Raw genomic sequence first — 17,159 nt, forward strand, 5'->3', positions numbered from 1 at the left:
GCAAGTAATCCCAGCTTTAAAGACAACATAAGCGGCAGTGGAAGCGGAACGAAAAACAAAGGTTCCTCCTGAGCACCCGGAATATATCCCAGCGGACCAACCCACCCGGATGTTACGCGTTCTCTTCGTTCATGTGGTTCATGTTGACAACAAGAAGTGTCTGAACATTATTAAAAGAAAGGATTCACATTAACAAGCTTCAAATACAACATGTCGGACAACGAAGACAAGTAAGTGACGATACACGTAAAGATGTCATGTTAAATATTTAGCGTTTAAAAAACAAGGAAACGTGGGCTAACGTTAAAGCTAACTCACCTTTAGCCAGTTAGCTTAGCATAGAAATAGATAGGTGCTTTTATTTATTCCAAACTGCCAAAAATTACATGAGTTAAAGATATTTAAAAGATACAACTAACATTAGCAACAAGTATATACAAATTGACAATCAATTAGACATCGCTAGAGTATCTACATACTACAAAATATAACGAAAACAGGGCATACATGTAACCCCTAATACAGTATACACTCTCACTAAGCTAAATATACTGCAGACAGATATGGGCATTATTATTGTCCCTGTGGCTTCATGTGGACGTGTTTTCTCTGTGATAACTGTTTGATTTACATATTTGTAGCTTCGATGACGGAGATTTTGATGATGGCGAAGAGGATGACGGATTAGATGACCTGGAAAACGCGGAAGATGTAAGTTAGCTGTTTGATTCGAAAATGTACCACTGAACATGTTATAATATACACATGTTTATATATGTTTTAATGTATATACATATTTATATTTGATTTAATATTTGTATTTCACATTAATGTCTGATGTTTAAATATTATTTTCTAAATTTTATTTTATTATTTTATTGCGTTTTTCTTTGCTTCTTTTGTCATGTATATTTTTATTCACTATTTTTTCTTATTTTATGTTTGCACACTTTAATCTCACTGCTTTTGTTCATACATATATTTTTATTTTAATTGATCTTTTTATCCTTAATGTTTTACTTTATGTTTATTTAAATATTTCAATTTTACTCAAATTTACCCCCGGGATAAATATTGTATATGCCACACATTTTAAGTATGTCTTGAGCCATAACATATCGATCCATTTACCTTTTAACACACTATATCTCTGATGTTCTCTTACGCTGCTCTGTGATGATGTAATCTGTTTTGATCCGTGTGCAGGAAGACCAGGAGAACGTGCAGATCCTCCCCGCAGGAGAGGGAACGCAGGCCAACATGAAGAGGATCACAACTCCGTACATGACCAAATATGAGAGAGCCAGAGTGCTTGGGACACGAGCTCTGCAGATAGCGTGAGTGGACACTGCATTAAAGTCCATAGAAATCAGCTAAATAAACTTTATTTGTACTGCATTAGCAGCACCGGGATAGCGGGGCTTTCTGGCAATTGCAGAAATTAGATGCATTGTCTGAGTCTTGCCAGTCCAAACCATTAATGTAAAGAGTACCATTCCCCTTGATTTGATTGGCTCTGGCCCTGACGTGTTAAAGGTTTTTCCACATTTGCTCAACCGGTGTATGTGCTGACTCTCCAACAGGATGTGCGCTCCAGTCATGGTGGAGCTGGAGGGAGAAACAGACCCGTTGCAGATAGCTATGAAAGAGCTCAAGTAGGTGATAATGACACCTGATGTCTGTTATCGAATGCATTGTGTGTGTACGAGAGGCTAAGAGTCCATCAGTTTAGTTCAATATTCTGTGTCCTGCCAGATGTCTTACTGGGATTCATTTTCTTGCCCCTTTCCCACAGAGGCAGGAAGATCCCCATCATCATCCGCAGGTACCTGCCCGATGCGAGTTATGAGGACTGGGGCTGTGACGAGCTCATCATCACCGATTAAACTCGTGACAGATGAAAGAAAAAGTGCTGTCATCGCATCAGGTCAGTCCGCTGCACAAACCCAGGAGATTCTCGAGGCTGATGCAGGTATCACCACCTCAGGTCCCTCTAAACCGGGGAAACAGGAACACATCGAAAGTACTGAAGAGACACTAGAGGACTCGGACAGTGTGTCGCCTCAGGTTTTCTGATCATGTGATCTGACCTGTATCGTTCTCGGTCCTGTTTTTTTTCTCACACCTCACAAGTTAAATTCAAAGTTTGTCGACTTGTTTTATTTCTTTAACATCTGCATTATAACTTGGAGCCACTAGGGGGAAATGTAACGTAAGGCAAACTTTTACTTTGTGTTACAAAATCAACCTGTGTTGTAATTATTCAATCTGTGTTTTGAAGGAGAGAGGATTAGTGTAAAAGAACTGTTTTATTCTTGTTAATAATAAACCCTTTTTGTATAAATTGCTGTCGTTCGTAATGATTTTTTACATTTATTCTTTACTAATATCTTAACTCATTTTACACATTGAAAGGCACACAAAAACAACAAAAAATAAATGTGCTTAAAACACAATTAAATACTTAAGACCTAAAACAAATAATATATGTTTAGTAATTCAAAACAAATGATTTATAATTAAAATATAAAATAAAACAAAGGTTACTTTTCCTCGCTTTTCAATGATTTAGACATATCCACTTCTACCAAAAAAGGAGGATAGTAATTCACAATAGCACTATGATTCATAAGAGATGTCTGGAGTTATACTATGGGTTATTATCCGGGTTACAGAGATTTAAAGCTATGATATATACGATGTTTCTTAACACTGGATGGCTATATCTTGGCAAACAACGTGGACAATAAATAGCACAAATGCAAATACACAGCTCACCAAATATATACAGCAGCAGTATAGATAGATAGATGATAGATAGATCCTTTCTTTTAAGACATTTCAATGAGACAAACATGGATAATATTACTGTTCAGGAGTTTTGTTAAAGAGGTGTCGCGTTGTTGTTGTGTTGATGCTCTCCGAGTCCCCTCCCCTCTGTTTCCCACACAAAGCAGCCACACAGTCGCTGTATTGTTTACTGGAGATGAGTTGTTGCCCAGGCAGAGGGAGGGTGAGCGCCCGCAGGAAGAGGGCGCTGAAGTTTGTGGGTGAGAGTAGAAGACGCTGCATGGCCATTCTCCAGCCTCTGCTGGATATTCAGGGTGTTTAGGTTTATATACAAAATGCATTATGCGTAAATAAAGACACCCTACGTGATAAACAAAGCACCCAAGATACAAACTGTGCCTTTCATATCTTATTAATACTAATTAACTACTGTGTTAATTGACATTGACATGTTTTATGTTGTACAATATGTGCATTTTATTAACAGTTATTGTTTTTATAATATTTGAATCTTATTTTATGTATTTTCTCATTTTAATGTAACTTATTGGTATATAATTATATATTAGTTTAATGTGTTTCTATTGGAAGTTGTGACTTTAACTTTTGTTAATGTTAAGATTTTATTTTTTATTGGACATTTAAGTTTAACTTGTTTTATTTGTATAAATATTTTAATTTATTTTGTCTTTGATTTCACATTTCTAATTTAACTTGTTTTTAATTCTATTTTTTTCGCATTAATTTCCTTTGTTTAATATTTTTTAATTCAACCTTTTATTAGATATTCTTCTTTAACGTCTTATTTTATTTTAAATATTTATTTATCTTTCACACGTTTTTATTTATCTTTGAGTGGAGCAACGGTCCAGAAACCCAATGTCTCCCGGTATAAATGAAGAAGTCTGATGATGGATTTAAAATGAATTGATGACTTTGAGGTGGGCTGTTGTACCAGGGCTGAAGTAAAGACGTATCTCAGAAGTGTTTTAACGTCTCCAAGAAGAAGCCAGTTTGTGCTTTCATCTATAATTGCGTGTCGCCTCGGTCATGCTCGTAAATCCTCAAAAAAGCTGCTTTAATCTGTGAGCCTTTTGATTGGAGCAGACGGAGCCTCGGGAGATGCTGCACTCCTCTCATGGGTCGGAGGGTGGGGGGGGGGGGACCATGCGACACTCAGCAGCACCAACCACAGTGAGGCCATCATCGGGTCGTCTTCAACACACTGTAGGGTACAAAAACATCCTCAATTCTGTTCTTGTTTGCTCTTTACTTCCTATGCTCCCCTTTACGTCCTCACCTTATTATCTTACGTAATCTCTCTCCAGCACCTACCGTGGTCTGACGTGATGAAGGGAATATGTCTGCACTGTTCTTGTTGTCCTCAGTTTGAATCCTCATGGTTTATTGCACTTATTGTACGTCTTTTTGTATAAAGGCATCAGCTAAATGTTATACGTCATTATTGCTCAGTTCTGTAGATCTGTCCCACGCATTTCAGAATCAGAAATCCTTTATTTGTCCTGGCGAAATTGCACATGTTATATAAACGTTAAAGCAAAGGTAGAGTGCAGATCAAAGACAAAATGTAAAGAGGCAAGAACACGCTAATTAAATACATAAGTACACCTCCATGGTAAAAAAGCAAGTGAACATGTAAAGTATTGAAGCAGAAAGTCAAATATATCAATGTTAAAGTATGTATGTTAGAAGTTGTGGTATGGCACCGTCTGCATTGGGTTTATGGCCTTCTTTTATAACTAAAGATTTGAAAATGGCTGGAATCATATTGGTGTTTTCCAGCTGTTGGTTATCTTTCAGCTGGAAATCCCCCGTTGATCTTGTGATTACTCTGCACCTGGCTCTGAATATTACACAACTCCTGTAACGGGATCCTGATTGGATAATTCGATTTTGATTTAACAGATGTTCAGAAGTGATATGATTTCATTCTTGTGGCTGTTCTGCTTTACACAGGAAAATGATTGAATTTCACTCTGAATGGATCCCATTTCAGAGAGACATCTGAACCTAATCAACACATTTTGAATGGATAGCTTGTTTGTTTTTTTGTGATTAATTCAAACCCTTTTGTTTCTCAGTACTTCCTCGAGCCAAATGGCTTACAGAGCCACAACTTTGTAACCATGCACTTCCTTATGATTCCTCCCTTATCATTGGAAGAGAATGAGACCCTGAACTGCTTCACAGAAACAGCAGTCAGAAATAGGAGTTAGATCTGACCAAACCTCAATGTTCCAGCACGCACAAAAGCTTTTGACCTAACAAACAATATGCTCATTTGCATCGTACATTTCATTTCATATAGCTGACACTTGTTTTCAAAGTGCAACCCTGAAGATGCACGAACAAGCAAGAATCCTGCAACTAAATGAGCTTTCAATGGCTCGAGGAGGATGGTCCATTTGGTCCATGTCGCCCAGCCTTTTTCTCACATGTATCATAATATCCATGTACAAACTTTTGCCAGAGCTCGTGTTTTATAATCTGCAGAGATGCTGACTCCCATCGTCATCCATTGCTCCTGCCTGACACCTGCTTTCAGAGGCTGTTGCTTAGTAAAGGCACAGCTCTACCTACGTGGTCCTCCTGGTTAACTCTAACTTTCTGAATGTTTTAATCCCATTACAGTCCCAACCTGCAAACTGAGTATTTTTCAGGGGGAGTGTTGGGGGAGGAGGCTGGTGGGGGTTGCAGCGTGTATGTGCAGGGAGAGTATGAGTGTCCCTTTGTATCCCGCTGAAGCTACAGGCCCGGCAGTTATGGGTAAGGCTCCCTCATTGCCCTGTTTCCCTCCTCCCCTAACTCCCCCTTCAATGGCCCTCTTTGTCTTTCCAAAGTATCACACAGCCGATTAAAGAGAGGGAATTAGGAGTCAGGCTTAACCCGCAACACGCAGAAACACACATAACTAACTGGAAATGTTCATATGGCATGATTCACCAATCAAACTCAACTAGGGCTGCAATTACTCAAATTCAGTTGAAGTAAACAAGCTGCAGAACATCGATGATTGCCTGATAAGTGTGTCTGATAGATAACAAAGTACCTGAGGAGATGCTCACACAATCACACTTGTTGTTCCCTAGATATATTCATTCCTATTTTTCCAAAACATTACATCTTCCTAGGTAACAGGAATGTTCTTATCATTTGAACACAAGCATCAAATATCAAATACTGCTCTTCTTTTAATGAGTTGCCCGTACGATAACTGTAATATTAGCCTAACAATAACCAGTGTAAAATGATGCAAATAAACAACAATTCCAGGGAAATAAATAGAAGAAAATGAAAAATATGCATAATATAATAAAGAGGTGCATCTCAGTTTTCCTCATGATTCAAACCAATCAATAATAATACTTTATCATCCCAGCTAATTTAATGTAAGTACAAATACCAATACTAAATTGTAAGTCCTTCAGAATCATATGTATTACACTACTGGATTATTCATGCTTTCATATGTTCACCACAGCTGGTAATGGTGGAGCTCATTTATATGCCTAAGCTATAATTATATGTCAATGTTTTATTTATTAGTTGATTTATATTTTATATAAGCTAATCATCTGAATCCAAGCTGTTCGATAAAATGCAGTGCAATATTAGCTTCTAAAATGTGAAAGTGGAAACAGTCATACTGTAATAAACGTGCAAAAGTATTCGATTATACTTTAGCACCCAAAAGAAAGAGCTTACTTTGAATCTAATATATAGTATTGTCTTATTCTATTCTATTTTACTGCACTAAGTTTCATACACAATAATATTTTGTGTATTTTTATTATTATTTGTTTTTTAATAGCTTCAATAATTGTAATATTATTTATTATTATTAATATTATTAATTAATATTAATAATAATAATAATAATAATAAATAATGATAATATTATTTATTATTATTATCTTTATTTTTAATAGCTTTAATAATTGTAATATTCTTTATTATTATTAATTATTCGTATTATTAATTATTTGTATTATTTTTGATTACATATTCTTCTTTCTGTGTCTCTGTATGCACCATTTATTAAGTATATACCTTGTATGTTACTTGGTAATAAAACCGATTCTGATTCTGATTCTGATTCAAATATAAATGACTAGGTTATATATTATTGAAGTGTCTCTCACAGCTGATCTATTTTAATTAGTTGATATACTGCTGCTGAATATTTGAACCTATCATTAGAGGTCAATATTAATTGATGTATATTTATAATATAGAGGAACTGAAGCTGTCAAATAATTGTCGGGGAATAAAAAGTACAATAAGACTAGTATAGTGTCAGTAAGTATGAAGTAGCATAAAGGGAAACTAAAACCTTAAATTGTGCTCATGAATACTTGAGTAAATGCACTTCATCCCTTTCCTAGACAGGCTTCAGCTGACGAGTACAAAGGGATATCTTTATTATCTAGAGGACAGATTATTAATAACTGATACCAACATTTCCCCCCAATTGTTCCATTGTAAAAAGAGATTTCCCGAGAGGCAGTCTTGTATCAAAGCAGATAATCGAGCTTTATTTCAAGTGAGCGTAAAAGGTCATTAGTCATCATCACCATCACATGTTGGGGCTTTCGCTCCTGCTGCTGTTCAGAGCCGCGTTGCTGTGCAGTGCGTTACACAAGAAGGGGAAAATAATGAAATACTAAAATGGCAGTCAAATGTTGTCCTCATAATGGAGAGGGACAGTAAACAGCGCGCACACAAACAAATATAAATAAGAAATTCAACATAATAAGTTTCACACATCGCAATAATAATGGTTAGATAATAAGGGGCTTTAAGATGAGGTGGATTAAAACAAGCAGTGCTGCATGCATATGGTTGGATCTGTGTGCAGTAGTGACAAAAAGGAAGTGATAAACATAAAAACAAAGACTGTTTTTTACTTTTAAGGTGTAAATGAAGTACAGTTCTGTTTCTAAATGATGGACAGAAAGGACACAGTAGATTATAGAGACCAGATAAAGATACATTTAAAAAATGTGATCGTCCAAAAGGGTATTATTAAAAACAAGGCACATTATTACTGTTTAATATAAGGCTGTGTTAAAAGTTGTTATCTTCTGGAAGCTTTTATTTGCACAATCTCTGGCAGCTGTTTCTCAGTATTGGCATCAAAATGCTTCTTTTTTTTCAAGACAAAGTCGAAAGATGTGACATTTTGCATGGAATTCTGTTCTATATACACATGTTGAATAAAAGGCAGTGGTGCGTACTGTATATTCAGTGGAGATTATAATGGCAAAAAGCATTGAAAATATTAGTAGTTGTTAAAACAAACAAAGAAGCTTCTGTTATATATTCTATGACACGTTGCGACCATGATCGACGACAACGGGTTATGCAAGTATAAATAGAATTGTCTTTTTTCATGAAATACTTCATAAATGCGTCATAAAAATAATGAAAATCATCACACGCATCAGTGCCGTTGTGAGACAAAGGTAAAAGTAGCTTTTGACACCAATACGTAGGTAAAGGAATACTTCAAACCCCCAAATTCACAATTTATCGTCTTTCAAATATCTTCGAATATCGTCGGCATACAGCGATACAAAATAACACAATCTCCAATGATGACACACAAACACAAAAGTCTGATGTTGGGAATATCTTCAGATTGCAGTTTTGCTTTTATACTTTCAATCCCTTGCAGCTCACACATAATGATAATTAAGAATAATATGTAAAGGGTCAACTTGGGAGCCAAATGATGGTTAGAGAGTATTTTTAAAACAGCAGAATTTCCCAAATTTTCTCATTCATCTTTTACTTTTGACAACTTTATGCCTCCATAAACAAAGTAACCGTGTTAATAAAGTCAGCGTTATTCTGGATATATAGATGTATTCTACAATTTCACTTGAAGATGTCGTTGTTGGATGGAAGATGCGTTCAATATTGAATAAAATATATTGTAAAATGAAAGAGTAAGCCTTACTTTTCATTTGTCAAGTACATAAAAAAGGCGTTATCATGCGGGTATTTCTTTGAATAAATATATACATAATCCAGTTCTCAATTATCCAGTCGTATGAGCACGAATTCCCAAACACATGCATCCTTTAAAAGAAAATGGATTTAAAAACACAAACCGTTTTTCTTTCAAGGTATCAGTGTTTAAAAATCCTCTGCTAATGGTTATTTTTGGGGATGAAGTATTCCTTTAAGGCATTTAAAAAAGTCACATGTTGAAAACTAAGAAACAACTATTTAGGTACAAAAGGTAGTTTTGAGTTGGGAGAAACGTCTGTAAAATCAGTTTCCTTTCTTTAAGTTTTGGTCTCAAAACTCGTTGGTCGTTTTCACAAAAACATCAAATCCGTTTGCATCAAAGAACATTTGTAATTTCAAGTATACTGAATACACCCTCCTGATGAAAGTCAGTCATCGTTACAAGTTGTGTTTGACATTTACAAAACCTCAACAAAGTTTTATGGCATTGTACTTCCATGCATGTGTGTACAAAAGGCAAGTGGACACAGCATAACAGTCTGAATTAAATAGGGACAGAGGTGCCTCAGAACCCAACACCAGTATTTGTCGTATTGATTTCCAAAAGCAATACAAAGCTTGCATCAGTTTGATAAAAGGTCAATGTTGCCTGAGAAGACAAGTCGTTTGGCACTGGTACAAGATCAACTCATGTAGAATGAATTTGGCTCAAAGCTCAAAGTCTTGCTAATTCTCAATGAGTACCAGTTACTGTTGACCCCGTGTTGCCTGTGATAGAGGCGTGTAGACTACAAGGTGCCCCTTCTTATACACACATTCGGTCCTGTTCCACTTATCCATACTTCCTGTTGTGTATTTGGGAGCGCCAGAGGCTTGGATTTTGAGAATCTAACCTTGTGTTGGCGGCTGTAAAGTAATACATTCTCTGACTGCTACACTGTACGCCCTGAATTATCGACCACTCTTCAAAAGCACCACGCTCCAAGCTCATCCTTGGGCCGTGACAGCATTTCCGCATCTTGGCAGGGCCAGAACGGGGTTTCTTGTCCCCTCCTGCCGCCACTGCCGACTCCCCCGGTGCCTGCCCATTCCCCCCAGCCAAGACCACTTCCTCCTCCACCGATACCGCCAACGCCGCTAACGCTGCTGCTGATCCTCGGGTCTGACATGGGGGCTGAACCTGCACCAGTGCCCTCTGGTCTCGTTGTCTGTCATGGCCGCGTCAGAGTTGTGTAGATGGGCTGTTCCCAGTGCGTGGGGCTGTGTGACTGCGGCACGCTGGCTTGGTCGCTGATGGCGGTGTACAGGGGCCTCTGGGAGGGCCCCATGTAGGAGAATGCAGAGTACAGCCCCGAGGCCTGGCTGGAGTGGGCGTAGTATGACCCTGAAGCCTGGTGGTCAGCATATTCAGCAAACTGAGCCCTGGAGGCCAAGGAGGGGAAGGCTGAGCTGTAGTGAGGAAGGCTGAGGGGTGTGTAGGTGACATGGGAACCTACTGAGGCCGCCTCTGCGAAGTGACCCCCGACCTCACTCTTGATCTGAGCCTTGGAGGGATCTGAGCCCAGAGAGGGGCCGTGATGTTGCATTGGCTGCTGCTGCTTGGAGAGCCAGGCCGCTGAGTGTCCACTGGCCGCTGCAAGAGCGGAGGAGATGCCGTAGCTGTACGGAGAGACGGTGGAAGTTGAGGACGCCGCCGCCGCCGCTGCTGCCACGCCGGCACTCTGCCCGACCCCCGGGTGTCCGTTAGGGGGGAGGTACTGGTCAAACTCGTTGACATCGAAGGGTTCCATGTTGGCCATCACCTCGTGGCTCATCTCACCAATGTCCACGTTACCAAAGTCGATGTGAGGTTTACCAGATCCTGCAGCACCTGAGCTTCCTTCCATTGCACCACGGGAGCCGCCATTCCCAACCCCCTCACGCTTTCCATCCCCCGCCTTCCCAGAATGAGGCTCAGTCTTGGGAGTGGTGGGTGGTGTGGGAGGACTATGACCTAGAGACACAAGAAAGCATAAAGTTAGTTAGTGCAGACCATAAACACGCACACAAACCTACATAACACACCACAGGAGAGGGAACCCCCACAAAGCACTTTCATGTGCCACAGTGTGTCGTTGTGATCTAAGTGTAAGAGGCGGAATAGAAGCAGGGAGCCTGCAGCCCACCTGCAGCATGAGGGTGAGTCCCATCTGCCAAAGGGGACCCGACTGCCCTGCTGAGGGCCACATCCAGTTGGAGGCCCTTGTAGTGGGACTGGCTGACCTCACCCTCCGAATGACCATCGGCCTCACTTCCTGACCCAGAACCGGGCTTCCCACTTTTGCGGCGTCGTGGCTGGTACTTGTAGTCAGGATAGTCCTTCTTGTGCTGCTTCCGAAGCCTCTCAGCCTCCTCGATGAAGGGTCGCTTATCGCTCTCATTAAGAAGCCTTGGATAAAAAAGGAAAGATGTTGTGTTTGTTTACGTTAGGAAGAAGAAAAGGATACGCACATTGTTATTGGATACATCGGTTATCCGCTCGCCAACTTCCTCTTAATACATGCAAATACATTTTGCTTCACACGTCTACACAGCTGCATGTAAGGCCACTCCTGCCAGGGGCTTCTGACTGCTGGACAGTAATGAAATAATGAAGGCCAAAGATGCATCCTGTCTGCAAACATGAAACTGAGCTCCTTATTAGTACCGCTGGCAGGAATGGCATGAGAAACTCCTGACCTTCCTCAGCCTCCCTCTTCATCATGATTCTGGGCCAATTTACCAATCATGCCTGCAGCCCAAGGTCAAGTCTTCATCTAATTAATGGTACGTCCCAAAAGGTTAATTCCTTTAACATTTCTGACCTTTTTGTCAGCCGATAGCTAGCGTCCTGTCTGAGAGAAAAGAGACTTCTGTACGGTCTGACAGAACTGTACACTTAAAGAACTTCAGGGATCAAAAACAAAACAGGTCCAGTAAAGGTTTCATATTTCAGAATTGAAAAAAGGCGTGTAAAGTCATGAGATAGCTTTTACTTTAAAAGTTGAAGACCTCTACTTTAAATGAAAGCTAAAGGTGGGGAAAGCACCCCCTGATTCACTCAGGAGCCAATTACCAATCAATGGAACAGAGACGATGAAGAGAAACATTAAAGGAAATCATATTCTGGGAATGGGTGCAAGTGATGGAGGCAAAAGTTTGAAAGTTTGACCTTAGAAACTAAAGGGGTTTTGTTTGTAAAGATTGAACTCACTCAATACTTTCAGCCCACCATGAAATTGAACTTTGGCCTTTCCTAATGTGAAGCTATTCCCTAGCCCACCCGGAGTATAAACCCTTGCTCTATAGTATAGCAGGGCTATTTTAAATATCCCAATAATGGGACGCAGTAAAAAAGGGGTCATTCTGCATAATGAATACTTTTAAAGTTTTGGAAATTAAAGTGTATTTTGGCCCCCTCACCTCCACAGCTTCCCCAGGGTCTTGCTGAGCTCTGCGTTGTGCAGGTGTGGATGCTGATCGGCCAGTTTCCTCCTCGCTGCCTGCGCCCAAACCATGAAAGCGTTCATGGGCCTCTTCACGTGGGGCTTGTTCTTGCTTCCACTGTTCACGCGCACCGGCATGGGCACCAGGGTCCAGTCGTAGCAGTTGAGCACCTGGCTCACCGCGTCACGGATCCCTGCGGGGAAGCGCTCGTCCTCATCGTCCGATTTGGTGGATGAACCTCCGGCTACCGAGTCCTCCAGACCCGGGAGCTGCGGATGTTGCTGCCCGGGGAGAGGTGAGTCTCCCCCGGTAGCTCCGGAGGATTGACCCGGTGACATTGAACGACTATCATCCGACATCCCCGGACTGAGCTCCACCTCCGACAAGCTCTGCTCGTCTCTAGACATCTTTCCTAACACACACAAGCCTCCAGGCGGATGAATTTGTTACTAAATGCTCAGCTCTACCTGTTGGGTCCGATCTGTTGCTGTTTAATAGAGTTGAGAGAACGACTGATCCTTTATAAGTTATAATATGAACTGCCAATCTGTCTCTACTCTCAGCCTCCGTTGCAAAACTCTATGAGGGTTCCACATTAAAGTTCTTTCCATCCGGGTTGTTGGTATCATAGGTGGCTCAGTGCGCACCTTGGACCCCAGCTTACCTGCTAATGCACAACGGTCTGCGCCAAACTCACCCACTATTACTTCCCACCCTAAACTCTCTCCTCCGGTTGTCCCGCGGTTGAAATCCAAAAGCTAGGACCTGGAAAAAGCAGAATGAGGAGGAGAGTTAGAGGAGGTATAACTTCAGTATGTGTGTCAACACCCAACCACCTATTAATAGTGCTCTTATCTGATCAAGACACAAGAGCATCATTTATTTTTCTTCGTCAAAGTGATAAACCATGAGGCTAGAATTCACAGGAGTGTCCCACCCTGTTCTTGACTCAATAAAATACTCCTTTTGTGGCCATGACCTCATACTGCCTTATCAGCAATTATCCTCAAGGGATTTCTTTAAATGTAATTGGTTGGGCTGCTCTCTTAGTCAATTAGTCGACTAATTCGTCCTTTTAGGTCTTGGTCAACCAAAATGTTTTAAGTTGATTGGTCAATTAGTTTCCTATTTTTTTGCTGAGTGTCTTGTGAGCACATCTCTGGTGTGCAAGACTTGAAGTGTGAAACATATACCTGGTAATAAGAATCATAGACAACAATAAGAGTCATTTATATTTGTTCAAATCTCTTATTAAATATTCTTACTCGTTTTCTTTTCCACAAACTTTATGTAATTTGATAATCGATACTGAATCTTCTTACTATTAAAAGTGCGATGCATATTTTCATCTGCATTAAGTTCATTCATCAAATAAGGATATCATATCATTTACTACTTTATGAAATGACCTTTTTCGTCACCATCTCTTTTAAACGTCTCCTTATTTGTTAAAAATACATTGAAAAACCAGCTTGCACGAAGTTAACTATCAAATGAGTGAGATGTGTTTGCACAACAAAAAATGCAATGCAATATAAGTCTAGAAGAATAAAGTGCCTCAAATTGCACTTTTTTTTATCTGAGCCTCGCGACTTTTAATCAAAAAGTGACGCCCATGGATTTCAGTTCTTGCAGAGACCCAGTTCGTGTAGCGCACTGCCCTTCTGCAGGATTAACCCCCCTCCCCCCCTCTTTCTAAACTAGCTACTGTTTAAGGTTTAGCAGTTATTCCAAGCTCCCCGGAGAGAAGTGTTGGAATGACACGAAGCCGCAGCAGCACAGACCCTGGATTTATACCCTGCACTTCTTGGATAAACACGGCCTGGCGCTGGAAACATAAACCCCCGACAGTACGCGTGTGTGAATTGGACACAGTCTGTTTGTGAAACAGTGTCGAGTCTATCGTCGGGGAGCAAAATGTGTCCTTGTTTTTGTCCATTGAATAAATCAACACCCCTGCCTCCAACTTCACGTCCTAAATCAGCGAACTTCCTGTGAACCAGCAGCTCACAGCCGGCCGGTTTGTATTCTGCTCTGGTTTCAAATTGCAGGAAAATTAGCCACCTCGCTCACGTCCACTGACATTATGAAATAGCTTGTCAATTTAACAGTGTCTGTGTTCATGTGTTGGTTAAGTGGGGTTCGGGTGGATATACCCACTTAGGCTACCCCACCTTTATATTGGAGCAAATGGAACACCTTTTTTTTTCATTCAAACGAAGCACGAGTGCCTTTATACATGCACGTCTGATCCTATTCAGGCATACTACCAAAAGTCACTTAACTTATTAGGTGAGTGTGTCCTGTTTGGGTTAAAACAAGTCTGAATTTTTCGGTAAACTAGCTTGTTATCAACTTCGGAATGAATGTCAGGGATCGTATCCATTTCCAGCAGATAAAGCTGAACCATCTGTCCGAGGTGCATTGATAAAGACTTTGGCCTGCCACCTGCTGCAGCAGAGCTGAGAAACAATGCGTAAACATCGTGCGTAATGGCACCAAACGCCTCATTGCGCACGTATTAACTGGCTGCTTATAGTGGGGGTTTTATTTTGGTTTTTTTTGTGAGAGAAAGGAACGAGAATGATCCAGAATCACTTATCTGAGTTATAGCTTCTTGTTGTGACAGACCACATTCATTATAGAGTAATCTTTTTAGCGAATTAGGAACACATCAGTGAATAATGAATTCCTCAGGGTCGTAAATCCACCTATTTTCTGAGTTACTTTATTATCTTTTAATATTTAATGTACAATTTGTTTTGGAAACAAGCCTCAATCTAGTGCTTGTTGTTAATTATTACCCTGAGCATATTTAGCTACTGTGCGTAATGAATTCCGGCTCTGTGGACTCATTATCGCCGCTTGGTTTGCCAGAGAGTTGGCCTTAATTCGCTTGTTTGGAAACTGTTTTTGTCTTGTCTTTTCAATTAGATTTACAATACCTCACATTTCTAATTCACACAGCTCCAAATCAACACTGAATACAAAGAAGAAGTAGTGCACTATCATTTAACAAGTACACATTTGTAAAAATCAATAGTTTAGACCTTTTCTTCCATCTCCAAATAATTCCACGTCAAAGATAAATCGACTTATTTTCTCAAAGCGTCTTCTAACTTGTAAAAACGTTTCCCATTTGAGAAATCAGATTCTCTTTATCTGAAAAAGGTTGTCAATGTCTCCGTTGGACGAACATAAAAGACTAAATTGAAATGTGTTCTCATTAAACGCTGCAAAGAAATGACGATCAACGATGTATAAAAATAATACCCGATTCACCGAAATACATTTAAAACAGGAGCACTTGTTGCACTGGCAAAATAACTATCCTCTCCACATCATCCTGACAGGGATTATTCAGTTTATGATCAAAATCCAATACAAAAAGTGTCTGAAATGATTCTTAAATAGTAAACCTTACTGTCTGTTGATGGAAGCGACTGAAGAATAAATTATGAAAGAATAAACAAGTCATCCGGTATTTTTGGACCAGTCTTAAACCTCATCCAAACTTGCGAAAATGTTGCAAATAATAATAATTGTCAATATTAAAGATTATTTTATCAGAAGGTAATTCTGAGTTGGGGTTCTTCTCTACAATCCCATTTCACCAAAATACACTGAAAACAGGAGCACTTGTTGCACTGGCACAAAAACGATCCTCACACCATCATCATGACAGGAAGAACTACGTTTAAGATCATCATACATGTCGAAAAAGTTCTAGAAAGTCTCCTTAATTTACATTTTCAAAGCACATTTTCAGGACTAGAGACATATTATTGTCTTCGGTGCTGAAATACATGCTGTAAATGCAAAGTTTTAGAAGATACGACAAATAAAGTACGAATAAGTCACTTAGGAGCAGTCAAAAAACACATCCATCTCCCGAAAAAGTTCATAATTATAAATATTAAAGACTATTTCATTTAAATGTCTAATTCTGACTCTGGGTTCTTCTCTACGACCAGAGAAGAAAGCATGCATCTCAGAGTGAGAGCATCCAGCAGCAGCAGAGAGGAAAGAGTTGGAAATGCTGAGCGTCTTACTTCAGTAATGAGAAAAGGAGGTCGCCGGTTTAGCACGAGAGTCCGTGAGTTCCCGAGTTTCCAAAGTGACGCTCGCTCCCGAGCCCCCTCGCTCGCGCTGCCCAAGTATGAATGCGTGCTCTGTGTGTGGTGCCGGGGCTTAAAGGGCTCCTTGTATGAGGCAGAGAGAGAAAAAATAAAAAAAAGATTTGCTGGGGAGGAAAAGTCTTAAAGGTGCAGTACGGATACAGGATCGGAGAACTCTGATTGGCTGAAAAATCTCTCTCTCTAAAAAAATGAAAAAATGGGAGAGAAATCGAAGTTAAGTTTCGCAACAATGAGTGGATGTGGAATGGACCGTGCGTAAATTAGAGATGTTGTGAAAGACAATGGTTTTTAATTTGAACATAACCCCTCTTTTCTGGTGGTTTTGTGCAGTGATACTCCAGTTTTCTTCCTCCCAAATACACATTCGTAAAATTACACAAGTTGTGATGGTCTCAATTGAGTGGAGGTTGAACAGTCAGATATGAGCGTGCGTAAATTGTGAGTTAGAAATGTTATACTTCAGAAGTCAAGCCAACATTTAGACTTTGAACATGAACAACACTCTGGAAAGTTTACCTTGAGATATTCTGTATTTATCTATTTTAACAACTGGCAAATAACTCAGCCTTGGTGTTAACTCCAAAGAAAGTCAGGGTTTGTTCCCCTTTAATAAGTAGAGTTTGAATAAAGTCAAATATGAAAGTTTGAATTGTGAGGCAATTACTTTTTACTGAAAATGCATAACCTGCTCTGGCCATTTTACGCAGGGACAAATGGATTTTCTTTCCACAACTGAAAGCATTGGGGTTACCATCAGAGAAATTCATG

The 17,159-nt window shown here is 39.8% G+C and overlaps 2 protein-coding genes across 2 annotated transcripts; one reads left to right on the plus strand and one right to left on the minus strand.

Annotated features, from left to right (window-relative positions):
* The first annotated feature begins 3 nt into the window (after positions 1–3).
* Positions 4–2,344, plus strand: polr2f (RNA polymerase II, I and III subunit F). Its single transcript, XM_063904164.1, has 5 exons — positions 4–230; positions 642–711; positions 1,207–1,337; positions 1,584–1,655; positions 1,796–2,344. The coding sequence occupies exons 1-5, from the start codon at positions 211–213 to the stop codon at positions 1,884–1,886; spliced, it is 384 nt and encodes a 127-aa protein (XP_063760234.1). The 5' UTR covers positions 4–210; the 3' UTR covers positions 1,887–2,344.
* A 4,976-nt stretch (positions 2,345–7,320) lies between these two features.
* Positions 7,321–16,480, minus strand: sox10 (SRY-box transcription factor 10). The gene is made up of 4 exons (XM_063904384.1): positions 16,305–16,480; positions 12,229–13,017; positions 10,953–11,215; positions 7,321–10,780 (listed from the first exon to the last, which is right to left on the minus strand). The coding sequence occupies exons 2-4, from the start codon at positions 12,657–12,659 to the stop codon at positions 9,999–10,001; spliced, it is 1,476 nt and encodes a 491-aa protein (XP_063760454.1). The 5' UTR covers positions 12,660–13,017; positions 16,305–16,480; the 3' UTR covers positions 7,321–9,998.
* Positions 16,481–17,159: the final 679 nt, after the last annotated feature.

Source organism: Eleginops maclovinus, chromosome 16, assembly GCF_036324505.1.
Source record: "Eleginops maclovinus isolate JMC-PN-2008 ecotype Puerto Natales chromosome 16, JC_Emac_rtc_rv5, whole genome shotgun sequence".
NCBI classification, from domain to species: Eukaryota; Metazoa; Chordata; class Actinopteri; order Perciformes; family Eleginopidae; genus Eleginops; species Eleginops maclovinus.

What these genes read in the sequence shown, in the direction of transcription:
- sox10 (XM_063904384.1), bottom strand. Translation starts at nt 12,659, where the DNA reads ATGTCTAGAGACGAGCAGAGCTTGTCGGAGGTGGAGCTCAGTCCGGGG. An exon ending in ACCCTGGGGAAGCTGTGGAG is followed by an intron (nt 11,216 to 12,228) that starts GTGAGGGGGCCA and finishes TTTTTATCCAAG; the next exon opens with GCTTCTTAATGAGAGCGATA. An exon ending in GACTCACCCTCATGCTGCAG is followed by an intron (nt 10,781 to 10,952) that starts GTGGGCTGCAGG and finishes TTGTGTCTCTAG; the next exon opens with GTCATAGTCCTCCCACACCA.
- polr2f (XM_063904164.1), top strand. Translation starts at nt 211, where the DNA reads ATGTCGGACAACGAAGACAA. An exon ending in ACCTGGAAAACGCGGAAGAT is followed by an intron (nt 712 to 1,206) that starts GTAAGTTAGCTG and finishes ATCCGTGTGCAG; the next exon opens with GAAGACCAGGAGAACGTGCA. An exon ending in ACACGAGCTCTGCAGATAGC is followed by an intron (nt 1,338 to 1,583) that starts GTGAGTGGACAC and finishes ACTCTCCAACAG; the next exon opens with GATGTGCGCTCCAGTCATGG.